We start from the raw sequence: 16,982 nt of genomic DNA, 5'->3' as shown, positions 1-16,982 counted from the left end.
TGGACAGCCTGATGGGACATATAGTACATCTAGGTGTAATTAACCTGAACAACTTATATCTGATTCAACTCTTTTCCTGTTTTTTTGCCCTCCACCCTCTGTCGGTTTTCAGAGAATCATGGTGAGAATTTTATGCAAAACCATCATGAAGTTTATTATTCACACACTGAGAATGTTATCAGACAGGTGCTGATGTCTGATCATTGCTGGCATTAATAGCATGTCACTAAAGTCACTCCTCTTTTAGTTTTGTCGCTTAAATACCCACGCCCATACTGCTTGTGTCGTTTATATTGTCTCATCTGTTCGGTCACATATATGTTGCATGAGATCTCTCTTGAAAACCGTCTGATGTATGCAGCAGTCTGATTATACAAGCAGAAACTTTTTTACAGGTAAAAATGTTTTTATTATTTTCTTTCTTTCCTTCTTTCTTTTCAGCAATTATTGCAAACTCTTTGGCCTCTGTTGAAACCAAGTCAAAAGTACGTATATACTTTTGTCTCCAGTTGTAAGTTGAAATTGACATTGTAATTAGGGATGCACCAACATAGAAATTCTTAGCCGATACCGACCGATAACTCTTTTCCTGTTTTTCTGCCCTCCACCTTCTGTTGGTTTTCAGAGCATCAAACGTTCTCACCATGTCCAACCAGCCCATGCAAAACCACCATGAAGGGGCCTACATGTCTCTGATGAGAGGCTTGAAAGAGCTGGACATCCGTGGCCAAAGTGTTCCCAGCGAACTGGTTCTGACTGGAGACCATGCCTTGCCTTTGGCAATGAACAGCAAAGGCCAGGTCATGATTGCTGCGTCTCTGTACGGCAGTGGAAGGGTTGTAGTTCTGGGTCATGAGAGTTACCTGTGGAAGCTCCCAGCTCTTGTAGAGAATGCTCTGATCTGGCTGAAAGGAGATGGATCCGACAACCTGTCTGTAGGGGTCCATAAAAATGTCATGTTGGTCGCTGAGAACCTCAGCAAATCCAGCTTCCAAGCCAAAGTGGTGGGGGCCTTTAGTGATAATCTGGGGGTTGGTGTGTATGTGACAGATACCTACAGTGTGGGTGCACACAAGAAGGATCTAGTTGCATTTATGAAAGCTGGAGGAGGAGTGTTAATAGCAGGTCAGGCGTGGAGCTGGGCTGCAAGTCACCCAAAAGAGAACACACTGCTTCTGTTTGAAGGGAACAAGGTTTCTGGAGTGGCAGGGATCTACTTCTCTCATCATTACAGTGACGCAGAGTACCTGCCTGTCTATCCTAAAATTCCATCCTCCTGGAAGGCTGTAGTGTGAGTGAATACACTTATTGATTATTGCACATTTGGAAAGATTTCCCTTTGTAAACAGACAACTCTTATTTGAAAAGTTTCTGCACATTTATGAAATTTTTAACAATAATGAATATAACACTGAAGCTATCACTGAATTGTTTTCATTATATTATAATACCAATTTATATTAAAATATATTAATCATAGTAAATTAATATTATTCATCCTTCAACATTTTGGCAATAATTTTTAGATAGATTTGTGATAAAGACTAATTATATTTTTATAGAAACAATAAATTATTAAACATAATAATAATATTTTGAACTAATACTACAATAACTGGCTGTTTGTTAGGGTAATAATTATTTGTTAGGATGCTTACAGTGTAACTTTACCATTCCCTGGTTATTTTTGTCTTCAATGCATGTTACCATTTGTAAGAAAGATTACCTGGGGTATTGCACGATTAAAGATTACTTTTTTACTAAGTTAATTATATATTGTATTTGTGTATTTGATTGTACTCGATAGCACTGAACCAACATTTTGTTTAAAATAAACTAGGATTACCTGCAGTTCTGTCTCTGCCAACCAGTGAAATTTCAGTCAACATACATTTTCCAATCTAATTTGAGGTCAACGTGACCTTAACCTTAGACCACCTTCTCAATTCATGCTTGAGTTGAATTTAATGTTTGTACTAAATTTGAATAAATTTACAAGAATGGGTTGGATAACCCGAAAAACATAATTCCTCTGCCCCATGGCTGTTGTCGGCACAGATGCATAAAGAAGATGACACTTAGCAGGTTCTTTAATCCTATGATTTTCTGAATCTTTCATTTGCATATTGTCTTTCCCCTTTCAAATACAGAAACAGAGAGGATTTTGAGGATGACTTGGAGTTCTTACTCAAGGGGGTTTCAGAGTTCGACATCCAAGAGGGAGCGGCACTTTCAGAGGTTCTGGTCCATGGCTCTCTAGCCTTTCCCATTGGGACCACAGAGAATGGAGACGCGTTCCTGGCAGGAGCCTACTATGGACAGGGACGGGTCATTTTGATTTCACATGAAGCACTTCTTGCACGAGAGGTAAAGCCTACACTAATCATTTGACTTAGAACTGCCTTCTTAAGTCAAAATGAGAATATGATGAGAATTTTCTCAATTAGTGCAGGCATACAATTATCATGTGTAGATAGTATGATTATAGATAGAATGATAGAATTATTTTCCATTTCTATCTCGTGAAATGTTTCTGGGATGTCTAGGATGCGTATCAATGTTGATTAACTACAGTTACTATAATTCTTATAATTACAGCCAATGACGCAATTTTGGAGTAATGCCGTTCACTGGTTGGATGAAGGCCGGAATGGGGTCATTGGGGTATTGCACGATCAAGCCTTAGGAACCCTCAGCAAGTCAGGGTTAAAGTGTGAGAAGACAAACTTCAGGAAAGACCTGAGTGTATTCGTGTGCACAGCATACCGCGAAGATCACATGGAGGATATCCAGAACTTTGTGGCAGAGGGAGGAGGCCTTCTGATTGGTGGACATGCCTGGTACTGGGCACACACACACTGTGGACAAAACCCATTAACAGATTTCGTAGGTACGATAATGCACCAGCTGCACAGTTCAATATATAATAACACAATGCATCCTATCTATTGAAGGTACTGCTGTACAAATCTACATGGTGTTGTTTTAACTCATATCAGATGTTGTGCAATAATGCTTAAAAAGTGATACCATAGAATGGTGTGCCTTTTGGCATTCAATAAATTTGGTTATCAAAATAAAATATTAAACATTAATATTTAAAATATTTATATTAAATCATAACTTTAATTGGTTAAAGTTACCTCAGGGCACGACCCTTCAAAGGAAGGGAAAAGATAGCCAATTTATTGGGTAAGATCAGTCTCATTTGATCTAGTTCAAATAGAAATCTCAATATTTACTATTAAAGATTATATAATGAACAGTGAAGGTTATGGAGTTCTTGCCAGTGTAGCGGTTGGCAAAATTCACTTATGCAACATTAATGAAAGAACATTTGTGAAAGAAAAACATTTATTATAAAGTATAAAAACACAAATTACTAACAACGTATTAACTTAACAAAGATATGTATGTGAGTGTGGATGTAAATCAGGGTGTTCTCAAAATGGTGGCTTGATAAAGTTCATACTTTATGCATGCCTTAAAACTGGCCCCATAAGAAAGCAGCCCCCCCCCCCCTTCTTCTGAAGTTGCTTTACGACCGATAGCGGGAGAAGGTTTAACTAGGTGAAGTGATATGCGTGTGTCTGTGTAGGTGTTAAATCAGAGAATGCAAGAGTCAGAGGGATATGCGAAGAAAGCCTGTGAAGAGCATTACAAACTAACCTTACTTATAAACACAATATCACTACACATATCAAACCTATAAACACCACACAGAATAAACAAATAAACAGTCTTGCTTAGCTAAGTTTAATTATTAAGCCCAGTTTTGTTACCAGTCATTGAAAAGGGAGAAAGGAAGTTGCTGTTCAGTTCGCAGTTCTGTGAAGGCTTCTTGTTGGTCGTAGGATTTTTGCATTCGTGGTTCTGTTGAGCTTTGGGGGTCAGTTGCTGGTTCGAAGTTTTTACCTGCAGGACATCAAGTCGCTGCTAGGAGTTTGGTAGAGCCTGATTTGAGAGGAGGTTTCCTCGACTGAGTTCGAAAGGCTTTCTAAAAGGAAAAACCATGCTTGTTTTCAGGCTTTGACTACACATATAGGCTGAAGAGTAGGCCTTTAGTATCACAGAAACACTGTTCCAACACAAACACAACACAAAACTAATCCAATTACATCCTCCGATAATTGAGAGACACAATTGCAGCCCTTTTGACATAAGCAAACAAACACACACACACACACACACACACACACAACACACACACACACTTTGGGTGAGAGACAGGGTTTACCCTGGACAGGTTACCAGCCCATTGCAGGTCAGACACACCTATGGTAATTTATCTATGCATGTCTCAAGACTGTGGGAGGAAGCTGGAGAACCTGTAGAAAACACACACTGAAAAAAAACACTGATAGAACTCTGCTGGGGTAACAGCTCTGTGCCAGGCATTACATTGCTGCATATCAATTGTTGCAAGAACAGAGAGGCAGCACAGGTACAGCATACACAGAGAGGAGAGTCAACTTTCTGGATGCCTGCATGGTTACAAGCTTGATGTTCATCATAAGACATCACCTTCTTTAATAGAACATTGGACAGGTGCGAGCAAGGAGGTTTCAGAAGGTATACAGCCATTTAATAAGCATTTCTTAAATAAACTTATTGGGGCTATAACGTGTCAGCCAGCTGTTGGTTCAATGACAATATTGCAGTTTAATGCAGCAGAATATATTTAATGACAAGCCAAAGTCAAATGTGTATGTTTATTAACTCTCAAAGATGACAAGCCAATTACCCACAGAATCAATCGAATCAAGAAACCTGTGTTAACTTGAGGAAACTGTGGGCTTGGAGAAGAGTGGCTGGAAATGCACAAGGATCCTCACAACATTGCAAGGGAGCTGAATTGCTGCAGAGCAGAGACAGGAATGAGCTTGATACTGTTGGTTCAACATAGTAGAAGACCAGATGGCTGACTTGTAGCACTTTTAAACACAAAAAATAATACTCAGACAGACAAGGTATCTTTATTTTGCCAATGGACATGGATGTTTGTCTAATATCTGAGATAATCATGTATAATCTAACTGTAGAAGTTACTAAATATCACATCTAGAAACTGTTACAGAAGATTACATTTGCTCCAATGTTTTTCAGGGAACAAGATCTTGAACAAAATGGGCTTGAGCCTGTTGGGAGCAATAATCAGTGGTGGTGTATACAAGGCCCCTGTAGCCAGCCAGGCCATCAAAGACACCTACCACTTCCGCCACCTTCTACACCGCTTTGCTGGACATGTCAACAAAGGAGAACAACTTATCAAGCATGATGAGGAATGTCTGAGAAAGCTGAGCAGGGACTGTTCCACCTACTTGACCATGAACGATTATGACAGCTACTCCTATGCACAGGTCCTGTCCACCCTCACTGATATCATATTGAGGTCGGGCATGCCACAGGTGAGTAGACAAAACAGTGCTTATTTATAGAATTTTCCAATAGAGTAGCACAAATCTTTTTGGGCTTTATGGATATTGAACTTTGCCAAAGCATTATAATAGTAATCATATATGATGTATGTGATGGTTAAGGTACAGCTATCAAGCAGCCAGTTGATTAAGAACAACGTTTTGTACATTATTTATTGTCTTTCAAGGTGAGTGACAGATTTCCTGTGAAGAGCCCCAAAGACCACCTGCTCCTCAGTGTGGGGGCAGAGGTGTACAAAGTTTGCCCGGATCCCGATGCTCTCCTGCCCTACCTCATTAAGGATAATCCATTGATGCCAGTTATCTATCACCACAGGATCAAGCTTAATGTTAACACAGCAGGTCAGACTTGTATACAATATGCGCACACTTGTAGATATCTCACTGTTATTATATTTTTATCGTATTTAACTAAACCAAGAAAGCCTCATTAAAATCAGAAAACACAAATGGAGAATAAATTAAAAGAGCTTACTCTCAAGCATAGGGAACCCACATTTAAAGATTTCACGTTCGTAACCAGGAAAGTTAAGTTAAAAAAAAATTACACCTTATGGAATATGTCTCCACTTCTTCCTTTGTCAAATATCAGGTGATATGGGGTATTTTAGACCAGTATTCAATGACCTGTACAAGAGCACAGCACTGTAACAGTGTCATTAGCATTCAATCAAAATGAGTATAAGGCACATTTTGACCCAGAAATTGATTTAAACATGAATAAAGGTAAACCTACGGAGCTGTTTGGTACACCCTTTCTCATAATAACAAGAATGCTGAAATGTGTCTTGTATATTTTTTACATGCAAATACCACAGAATGTGACTCTCTCTCTCTCTCTCTCTCTCTCTCTCTCTCTCTCTCTCTCTCTCTCTCTCTCTCTCTCTCTCTCTCTCTCTCTCTCTCTCTCTCTCTCTCTCTCTCTCTCTCTCTCTGTGTGTGTGTGACTGTGTCTCAGAATTGGAGGAGTGGATCAGTACAGGTCTCTACCTCTCGCCTGGTATGAAGACCTACATGACCATACCAGCAGAAATAGTCAACAATGGATGGAAGGTAAAGTCTACAAAATGTAGTATAAAGTGGATATTAAAATGATAAAGCAAAACAAATCCTTCAAAGCTATCACATGAAGCAGGTGTGTCTTATTGGCAGTAGGACTGGTAACGAGTGTTAGCAGTCATGCATCAAACAATATAATTACTGCTCTACAGTCCTGTTTTCAAAGCAGCAAAACCTATTCCTTGTCTTCCTCAGATCCAGATAGGCTGTCAAACAGACAGGCTGAATCATGCAGAGTTGAAGAGAGCAGCAAGTGTTCATGAACAATTTCCTATAACCACAGAGATTATGCAGGTGTACAATCTCTGGGGTGGACTCCTCTATGTGGTGGCCCCACCCAAAGCACAAGTGGAGGGGGTACATGTCACAGTGCAGACTGGTGTACCTGTGCCATATTATAAATGTGGTGAGTGCGTGTTATTTGGAGCTATGCTATATGTTTGCTGATGTGTGTGTCTCCTATCGTGTGGGATAACGTAAGTTATGACCATAACTATGGATCTATGAGACCGACCGATGACCGTCACCACGGTCTTAACACGAATGATGTCCTCATCTCCCTATCCTCGAGACCAAATAACAACAATGTCACGTGAGTGACCTTAAGGGGGCTGGGCTCACCGCCCATAAAGCTCCCCGGTGAGCGCGGCCGCCTCCTCCTTGTCTGAACGCCTCAGCCCGTTCTGAGTGACAAAAGAGGGTGACGATCATCGGTCGGTCTCATAGATCCATAGTTATGGTCATAACTTACGATCTATTTCGACCTCCCTCAGACCGTCACCACGGTCTTAACACGGATGACTAGTATCATCAGGGTCGCGAAGAACGGAGGACTCTACCGCCTCACATCCTCGCCCAGCAGCTGAGAGCAGCACTGCGGAAGCCAATGGTGTGGGGGAAGCCACATTGACCCTGTAGAATCTAGAGAATGTGCAGGGAGCACGATCCAATGGGACAAACACTGTTTAGACACAGGGTGGCCGACTTTTTTACCCCCAAAACAGACAAATAACTGAGAGTATGAGCCCCTCAGAGACTTTGTGCGTGCAATATAAGCCTTCAGTGCCCTTACTGGGCACAACATAGGCAGGCCGGCTTCCTCCTGTAGTAGAGCCGGATCAGGTTGAAAAGTGCTGATCTCGATCACCTGATTTACCGTCTGATGGTTTATGACCTTAGGCAAAAACGAGGGGTTTGGCCAGAGAGACACACCTGAGTCACCTGCCCTCCATCTTAGACAATCGTCACTTATAGACAGAGCATGCAATTCACTCACCCTTTTGGCAGAGCATATAGCCAGGAGGAAAGCTGTTTTGTAAGATAGAGACTTAAGGCTGGATTGCCCTATGGGTTCAAAGGGAGACTGCATCAGGGACCGTAATACCAAGGGGAGTTGCCACGATGGAGCCCTGGGAGCCCTGCTTGGTCGCAGGCGGTGTGCTCCTTTAATGAACTGAGACACTAGAGGGTGTCTACCAACTGTAACATCTCCCACTGTCTCATGGAAGAAAGAGATTGCGGCAGTGTATACCTTAATGGTGCTAGGTGCCCTGTTAGAGTCCAAAAGTGACTGTAGGAAACGGAGAATCAGCTCAATAGGACAAGCGGCTGGATTTTCCTGTCTGTTGCGACACCATGTAGAAAACATACTCCATTTATGGCCATAGTTAGCCCGAGTGGAGGGAGCCCGGGCATTGTCTATGGTCCTCAGGACAGCCTCATCTAACCTTTGAGAGAGGTACTGAGAAGGGGCCAAGCCCAAAGCTGCAGGATGTCTGATCTGGGGTGCCATATCTGAGCTTCTGCCTGTGAGAGGAGGTCTGCCCTGACTGGCAGGGCCCATGGTTGACCGTGAACCAGGCGAAGGAGCGTTGGGAACCAATGCCTCCCTGGCCACCTGGGGGCTATTAACAGCACCTCGTAGTGGCCCGAGGCAACCCGGTTGAGTACCTCGGGAATCAGAGGGAATGGAGGAAAAGCGTACAACAACCCTTCCGGCCATTCTTGAGATAGTGCATCTAGGCCTAGGGGACCTCCCTGGTTTTTCAGAGAGAACCACATCCTGCAGTGGGTTGTCTCTGCTGATGCGAATAGATCGGCCTGAGCCGTGCCAAACCGACTCCATAGGAGGGATACAACCTCTGGATGAAGTCTCCATTCTCCTGGGAGAGGACCAGTCCTGGATAAGAGGTCTGCTGCTCGATTTACAATCCCTGGGATAAAGATTGCTTTGAGTGAAGCCAGATGCTGAAAAGCCCAAAACAGAAGTTTCTGTGCCACCTGGAGGCAACGCAGGGACCTTGTGCCTCCCTGGTGATTTATAAGATACACAGTTGAAGTGCTGTCTGTCCTTATCAAGACATGCCTGCCCTGGATGGAGGAAAGGAGAGCCTTCAGAGCAAGGTGAACCGCTCTCAACTCCAGAACATTGATGTGTTCGCCACCCCAAGGGGGTATCCACGGGCCACGCACCATTCTGCCTTCCCAGACTGCTCCCCAACCTGTGAGGGAAGCATCTGTCGTCACCACTGTCCTCCTCGAGGGAATGTTCCCAAGGGGGACTCCTTGGAGCAAGAGCACCCGGTCTGCTCATGGGCGTAAGGCTTGGAGACATGTGCGTGTCACACGAAGTTTCACGTGTCTGTCCAGCTTCGGGTCGAGCTTGAAGGCATTCAGCCACCTCTGAATTGGCCTGGCCCTGAGGAGGCCCAGAGGAACAACAGCTGCTGCGGCTGAAATCATCCCCAGCATCCTCTGAAAGCTGATAAATTGTAGCTGCCTGCCGAGACGGAATCGTTCCCGGAAGGCTAGAATCTTCCTCACCCTCTGAGATGTGAGGGATGCAGACATTGTAAGGGAATTCAAGCAAAGTCCCAGAAAAATCACCTGCTGCCTTGGCTCGAGGTTGCTTTTCGTCACATTTACCTTGAAACCCAAGGACCGTACATGCGACAACACCCTCTGGGTATCCTCTACAACTTGGCCAAGAGATGGAGCACAAATCAGCCAGTCGTCCAGGTAGGGAAGGATTTTTACTCCTGACAACTGGAGAGGAGACAAGGCCGCCCCAACCACTCTGGTGAACACCCTTGGTGAGAGGGAAAGGCCAAATGGCAGGACCTTGAACTGATAGGCTTGCCCCTGGAATGCAAACCGAAGAAAAGGTCTGTGGTTTGGACAGATGGGCACATGGAAGTACGCGTCTTCCAGGTCTATCGAGGTGAACCACTCTCCTCTTTCGATAGATTCTAAGATCTGACCCGTGGTCAGCATCTTGAAAGGAAGTACCTTTATGAAGGCGTTTAATCGCCTTAGGTCCAAGATGGGACGTATTCCTCCATCTTTTTTCGGCACGAGGAAATACGTGGAGTAGAAGCCAGTGAGCTGTTCGTCTGGATCGACTTTCATAATTGCATCCTTCTGCAGAAGGGTTAAAATTTCCTGTGCCAGGATTTGAGCCTGGACTGGGTCCGTGACAATCGTCATGCGGATCCTGGAGTAAGGGGGGGTCCGCCGCCGAAACTGAATTCTGTACCCCTTTGATACTGTAGCAAGCACCCATGGGTCTGACACAGTTTCTTCCCAGCTGTCCAGGCATAGCTGAGAATGAAGTTCGGCGGGTGTCCCCCCACCCCTAGGCTGTACCGCCCCGAGGTCCTGGACCTCTGGGGGGGCGCCTCCTCTGGGGAGCACCTCTAGTCGAAAAACGGGGATAGATGTCGACTTTGTGAAGGCTGTTTGGAGTCACCAGAGGCTGTGAATCCTGTAGCCTGTCGCCTGTCATTCACCCATGGCTCCTTACGGGCCCAGGATGATGATCGGTGGGGAGGCTGGGAGCCCCTAAGTTTATACCTGGTAGTCGCAGCCCCTCTGAAAGTGCGCTGTACTGACTCTCTGGTACGCCGAGACTGTTCAGCCTTATCTAACACACCCTGGGAGTCAGGATGAAAAACATGTGCCGGCACGACTGGCATATTGGTCAGTTCTTTCCTGATATTCTCGGGAAGAGTTGTCTGTGCCAACCAGATCTGCCTCCGAGCTATCATGGCAGATGACAGAGCTGCACCAATGTCCCTTGTTAGCTGGGAATGAGTGACCAGGGCAGAGTCTATCAGGCTCATGGTGTCCTGGTCCTCTGGGTTGGCTGTTCTCCTAAGAGCTGCCAATAAAATGGCGAGTGCATTGCCCGAGCGGGTTGCTCGTGTGGCTGCATTATAAGTCCGAGACACCAGTCGGTCTGACTTATCACACTCTTTCAGGGGACAGCGTGGATTGGTGGTTACCCGCTCTGGACCCAGAGATGTTAAGGCTGCCATCTCCCGCTCAACTGGAGGCATATCCCCCATACCTGTTTCAGGAGCATACTGATTCTTAGTCAGTCTCCGGCAACCTGCATTGAACTGAGGTGCCCCACTTGGGATGTTCCATGCTTTCCTGAGCATGTGCAAATAGTCACCAGCCACAGGTACAGTAACTGATTGCTGGGTCTGAGTGATGCCGGCCCAAATCCCATCCATTGGAGCAGGAGCCTCAGTTGGAACATTGAGCCCCACAATTTTTGCCGCACTTGAAACCTTTGAGATGACGTCCATGGGTGAAGGCTCACTTTCACCCATGTTGCTGAGGTTGGACGCCCCCTCACATTGTGTGGATTTAGGCTGTTTTAGCCCAGCAGCACCCTCAGACTGCCCATCACTTTCAAAAAGGGAATTTTGAGCATAGAGAGAGAGAATGTCAGGGTGAACCACATTCTCCTCCTGATAGGAGGGTAACCTGTCCGGGGAGGAGTGCCCATGCCTCGATGCCCTAGCTGTTGTGGCCGGGTACTGGGCCTCAACTCTACCCAACCTGTCTGACAGACCACGTATGGCCGCTAGGATTTGCAGCTGAGTGTCATCATGCTGACCAGCTGGGTTCTGTGAAGGTTTTGGAGCCTGTGTCTCTCTTGAGTCCCGCCTGCGAACAGGGGTGTGCTCATGCCCACGTTTTCGGGGGGCTTTCCTTGAGGTGTGTCCCCTTTCATTTAGTTTGGCTGGTAGAGGCTGCACGGCCCCAGCACGAACAGACTGCTCCACCCATCTGGCTCTTAACACGCTCCTCCACAGGCAGTTCCACTGCTGCCACACAGGGGTTCTCAATATCATCCATTAAATGTGCCATGCCCAAACAAGTCGGGCATTCACGGTGGCCATCTCGGGGATCCATGATACCCCGGCAATAATGGCACAAATGTGAGGACATTTCTGTGTTACTTTTGTGATTTAAGAATAAATATATAAACAATAGCGCCCAGCAGCTACGGATAGCTGGTAAAGGGGATCTTATAAACAGGCTAATCACAGCTGGCCAATATCACATAAAACGAAGGAAGGGGTGAAATAACTAATTCACCTGAAAATGCCCACTGTATGCCTGCAATGGCAGAAAACAAGGGGGGTGGGGTGGTGGAGAGAGAACAACATCCCAGCCACTGCGAACAGGGCTTTAAGGGAAACAAAATAGCACCTACAAAGGGTGATAACCAATAACCAACTGTATTTTATACAGGGAACACAGGTAAACAATCCCACCTGCTGCGCACAGAGGTGAAAAGGGGACACTACCTGGCCTCAAACACGGTTTATTTATTCATTTTTGAAAGGCAAATAAACGTGAAAAGGTTGGCTTTAACTCACCTCCACTCACTGTGTGCGAACGCACGAGGGGGAGTTGGAGAAACCCCACTCCCTGCGGACAGCGATCCAAATCAGTTTTAAGGGATAGATTATTTATTGATTAAGCTTCCCAACTTTTCTACTCACTCCTGTAAGAGAACAAACTCTGTATGGACACAAACAGCACGAGATAGACAACACTTACCCAAAGCTGTGAACATGAGTAGTTAGTACCAGGTGCAGCTAATTAAGCTGCCTGAAACAAAGAGCAGAGCTTAACACATGCAGTGTAGCCCTCTGCCTCACTTTTAGAGAAGGGGAAAACCACAAACAATCCTCAGGGACACAAGGCGCCTGCACAAAAGTGTCGGATTGATAAAAGTGGAGTCCCAAAATATCTTACTTACCTGTCGGTCTCGGATGAGGCGAGTGAAGAAAAGAGGAGGCGGCCGCGCTCACCGGGGAGCTTTATGGGCGGTGAGCCCAGCCCCCTTAAGGTCACTCACGTGACATTGTTGATATTTGGTCTCGAGGATAGGGAGATGAGGACATCATTCGTGTTAAGACCGTGGTGACGGTCTGAGGGAGGTCGAAATAGATCTATGGTGGTTCTGGGATTCAGGGCAACATAGAGTAAGATAATTTAATTTAAAATATTGTTCTTATTTTGTCCTTATAGTCCTTACATCTCTTGTTTGCTGGGACAATTCAAGTGTTATGACTTTGATCGAGCAAGTGTCCATTTAAATCATACCTCACCCTGCTTTGTGCTACGTTAACTCTTACAGGGGACATGGACTTGGGTCAAACGAACAATAAATACCCTTTTAAAATATCGGATCTGAACACAGCTCCTCCATTGTCCTCTCGTCATGTGGCTGTTTACTTAATAGATGCTCAAACTGATAGATTTATATCATTAGCCTCAGCTTTTCATGGACCTTTTTGCATTGTTTCATTATTGTTTTACTGGAGATTTATAGGTCTATGGACCATTACTGACAATCCCTTGATGTTTTCAAGCAGTCTAGAAAATCATGAACGGTCACTTTATAGATGTTACATAATGTTAATAATTCAAAACCAACGTTCAAATAGCACTACTTCCTTGTTTTCTTCAGGTGTGACAACAGCAGCAGAATGGTCCATGTTGCGCAATGCTCCCTCACCCTGGGCCGAGTTGGAGTTCGAAAACATCATCCTTACTGTGCCATCAAATGTGGTTCGAGACCTGGATCACCCTGACGAGTTGGCGGCGCTATGGAATAAAATTATGATGGCCATTGCTGACCTGGCTGCAAAACCACACAAATTTCCCCGCAAAGAACGCTTTGTAGCAGACGTGCAGATTTCCCATGGTAAGTGTATTTGAAATGGTAAAGGAATCTGTGAGAAATTTAACAAGTAACTACTCATGCTTGATAAAAGGCAGGGTACATCATGAACAGGTCACTAGTTTATCATGGTGCGAAAACTGTCCTTTTAAAAAATTGTAAAGATTCAAATAGAGTCAGTGTTAGACTAGTGAGTGTTAATTGTGTTAATTTGAGTTTTGTAACAGCCCATACTACAATTAGACATGTAGTTTGGTGTGACTGCATGCACAGTAAGTTGTACAGTGTTTATCTATCATACCTATGAAATCCATATTAGGATTAATACAAAACTCTGTGCTTTTTTTGATTTTCTCCTGCTCAGGTTGGATGCATGCAGGTTACCCTGTGATGATGCACAGCACTGTTGCGGCTGAACTGGTCAGTGTTGACCATATCAGGAATGTAGGAATATGGGGGCCCATCCATGAACTGGGACACAACCAGCAAAGAGGCTGCTGGGAGTTCCCACCCAACACCACTGAGTGTACATGCAACCTCTGGTCAGTGTATGTGCATGAAGAGGTGCTTGGGATCGACAGAGCAAAGGTGGAGTAGATCTGCTTTGTTATAGTGTTTTTATGATATATTTTATATTCATAGAAATAATTTTTATCTTACATTTAGAGAAGTATTAAGGTGTCCATGGATATTATATTGTTTCTTAATCACCTTTTTCATTGCAGGCTCACCCCCATATGAGTTTAGAAAACCGAAACCATCGAGCAGCAGAGTTTGCTGAGGGGGACAAGAAACTCATCAAATGGGACATGTGGGTGGCCCTGGAGACATATATGCAGGTAAGAGAGAATTATTTTTGTATTACCCCTATAAATACCATTTGAACAAAACCACACACACACAGGCCAAAGGCCAAAAATGTAAATAGGACTGAAAATCGCTAAGCCGAGTCAGCACGTTGAGGCGTCAACACTGCAATTTTCTAACATTACCCTCTACACTTTTCTCCGTGCGTGTAGCTCCAGGGTAAGTTTGGCTGGGATGCCTTTAAGAAGGTGTTTGCTGCCTACCACACGATGAGCGACTTTCCCAATGACAACAAAGGAAAGATGAACCTGTACGCTGAGACTTTCTCCCGGACAGTGGAGGTGAACCTGACTGGATTCTTCAAGAGCTGGGGTTGGCCCATCGAACCAGCCACAGAAGAGAAACTCTCCAACCTGCCCTCTTGGAGTGACAACCCCATGGTCCAGTATGACTGAGCTGCAGTATGATGCTGATTGAAGTGCAGAGAGATGGGTCCTAAGAGTATGAATCTTTGGGTATTTAGGAGGAAATATAATTAACTGACTTTGTTTTCTTTATTGTTTTTGATGTATTTGACCATGTCTCTTATAATTTTTTAAAAGAGGAAAGTTTTAAAGCTGACGATATATTTACAGCTTCTTTATTTAGTCGTTTTTGGGTGAATCAGTTTGGTTCATCTGAACCTCTTACTGTGTAACAATAAGTCAGTCTGACTAAATGAGATGGTCCTTCTCTCACACTGGATATTATGTAAAAAATTAACTTTTCAAGTTTATACAACTGTCTATTGGTGGCTGGGTCACTAAAATATATTTCTGATGTTATCGCTCAATTAGACAAATGCATAATAAGCCAACCCTTCTAAAGCAGCTTCATTAAGACAAATCTGTGTAAATGCAATAATTTCAGTTAACCAATTACTTGCTTCACATGTTGCTGTTAGTGAAATGGCTGTGCCAGTTGATTATTGATTGGACAATTGTTATTTGCTGGACATGTGATTTGATTATGTCAAAGGTATTAAATTGTGTACTAAATAATTTAATTTAGATATATTGTAAAAATAACCTTAATTTAAGGTATTGGATTTGTGATTACATATTAGGCTGATGCATTGGTTTGGTTCTTCTTTATGGTTTTAACTAAAGTTAAAATGCTGTGCAAACTGAAAGTGTGAGATAAATAAAGATGATTTGAAAGGTATTGATTGTTGACTATTATACGTATTATTGGTGTTAATAAGAGCTAAATGTGGCTAAACTTCACCAAAATGAGGATGGAACTGTTCACAACAGGCTGTAGTAGTGGTATTTTTTGTACTATCACCTACCCAACTCATTATGAGTCAATTCACACATCTGACCCACAAATATGTGTGATATCCTTTTATCGATTATCGACAGTCTGGGCCTTACTCTTCACGTATGCACCAGAGGGTGTCTCAGCTGTGGGACACAGAGCGAGACAGAAGGTGAAAGGTGGACTGTAATCATCATCTTTCTTAAAGTCATTTACAAATTACATCATAAATGATACTGGCCACAAGTGTTAAAAAGTGGATAAAGTATTGATGTTACTTCCAAAATATGTTTGAATAATGTTGCCTTCCCGCTTTTAATAATCATCTGCAATGCCTGGAGGTTAATTTTGGTTTACAGGATCTATTGCTAAAAAAGTTTCCCACAGACTGTATCTACGTAAAGTAGGGAATTTTTCTTCATCATCCGCTCCCATCAAATGTGGTACCCCTCAAGGTTCAATTTTAGGCCCACATTTATTCTCACTTTATTGGTGTCCTCGTTTAGCCTGGGTGCCAGACGAATTTAGCCCCGCCCTCAACATTTGTTGTTCGGGAAGTTCGGTCTGGAGTCGCTCCGTTGGGGAGAAACTATGCTCGTACAGAAGCTGCTCGATCCAATCAAATCGTCAGGGCGGGCTTTATACGATGATTGACAGATGATCTACAGTGACGTTATCAACCACGTCACCAGAGAGCGCTGCCTGCAGAGCTGAGATGTATGGCAAGCCGATTTGACATAAATTCGCAAGACTGGATATGTGTTGCAGATATCTGCAATTCAGTTTCGCCTAGTAAAAGAGAACATTTTGGATATCCGCAACTACATTCCTCCTATCCACAACTGTCATTTCAGATATCCACAAAGACATTCCTCCTAGGAGAAATGACGTCATTTTTGCCATTCATGTCTATGGGGTTTCTCATTACAGATATCTACAATTCAATTGCGGATATCCACTATGTGAATTACGGATATCTGCAACTGAATTGTAGATATCTGTAATTCCAGTTTGAGATATCTACAATTTGATTCTGACTAGTCATAATTCCAGTTCAAGATATCTTTAATTCACCTCAATTCAAGATATCTACATGTCCCTTTTCAGATATCTTAAATTAAGTTTTGACTAGGCGAAATTACATTGTAGATATCTCTAACTGGAGTTAAGACTAGTCAAAACGACGTTGTAGATATCTCAAACTGGAGTTAGGGATAGTCATAATTTAATTGTAGATATCTATTATCAGTTTATAGATATCTTGAAATTAATTTTGATTAGAGATATCTAAAGTTGTAGATATCTGTAACTTTCATTCCGCCTAGTCAAAATTGAATTACAGATATCTTAAATTAGAGTTTTGACTAGGCGAAATTACGTTTCAGATATCT

General features: G+C 43.5%; 1 protein-coding gene across 1 annotated transcript; it reads left to right on the top strand.

Annotated features, from left to right (window-relative positions):
* The first annotated feature begins 644 nt into the window (after positions 1-644).
* Positions 645-14,812, top strand: LOC133003166 (TRPM8 channel-associated factor homolog). The gene is made up of 11 exons (XM_061072801.1): positions 645-1,291; positions 2,151-2,367; positions 2,599-2,890; positions 5,107-5,408; positions 5,606-5,780; positions 6,397-6,491; positions 6,693-6,903; positions 13,273-13,509; positions 13,850-14,073; positions 14,211-14,324; positions 14,505-14,812. The coding sequence occupies exons 1-11, from the start codon at positions 645-647 to the stop codon at positions 14,745-14,747; spliced, it is 2,757 nt and encodes a 918-aa protein (XP_060928784.1). The 3' UTR covers positions 14,748-14,812.
* The last annotated feature ends 2,170 nt before the right edge of the window (positions 14,813-16,982 follow it).

The sequence above is a fragment of the Limanda limanda genome, chromosome 6 (genome assembly GCF_963576545.1).
Source record: "Limanda limanda chromosome 6, fLimLim1.1, whole genome shotgun sequence".
NCBI classification, from domain to species: Eukaryota; Metazoa; Chordata; class Actinopteri; order Pleuronectiformes; family Pleuronectidae; genus Limanda; species Limanda limanda.
Note: the sequence above shows the minus strand (reverse complement) of the source record. Positions and strands in the feature narration are given on the sequence as shown.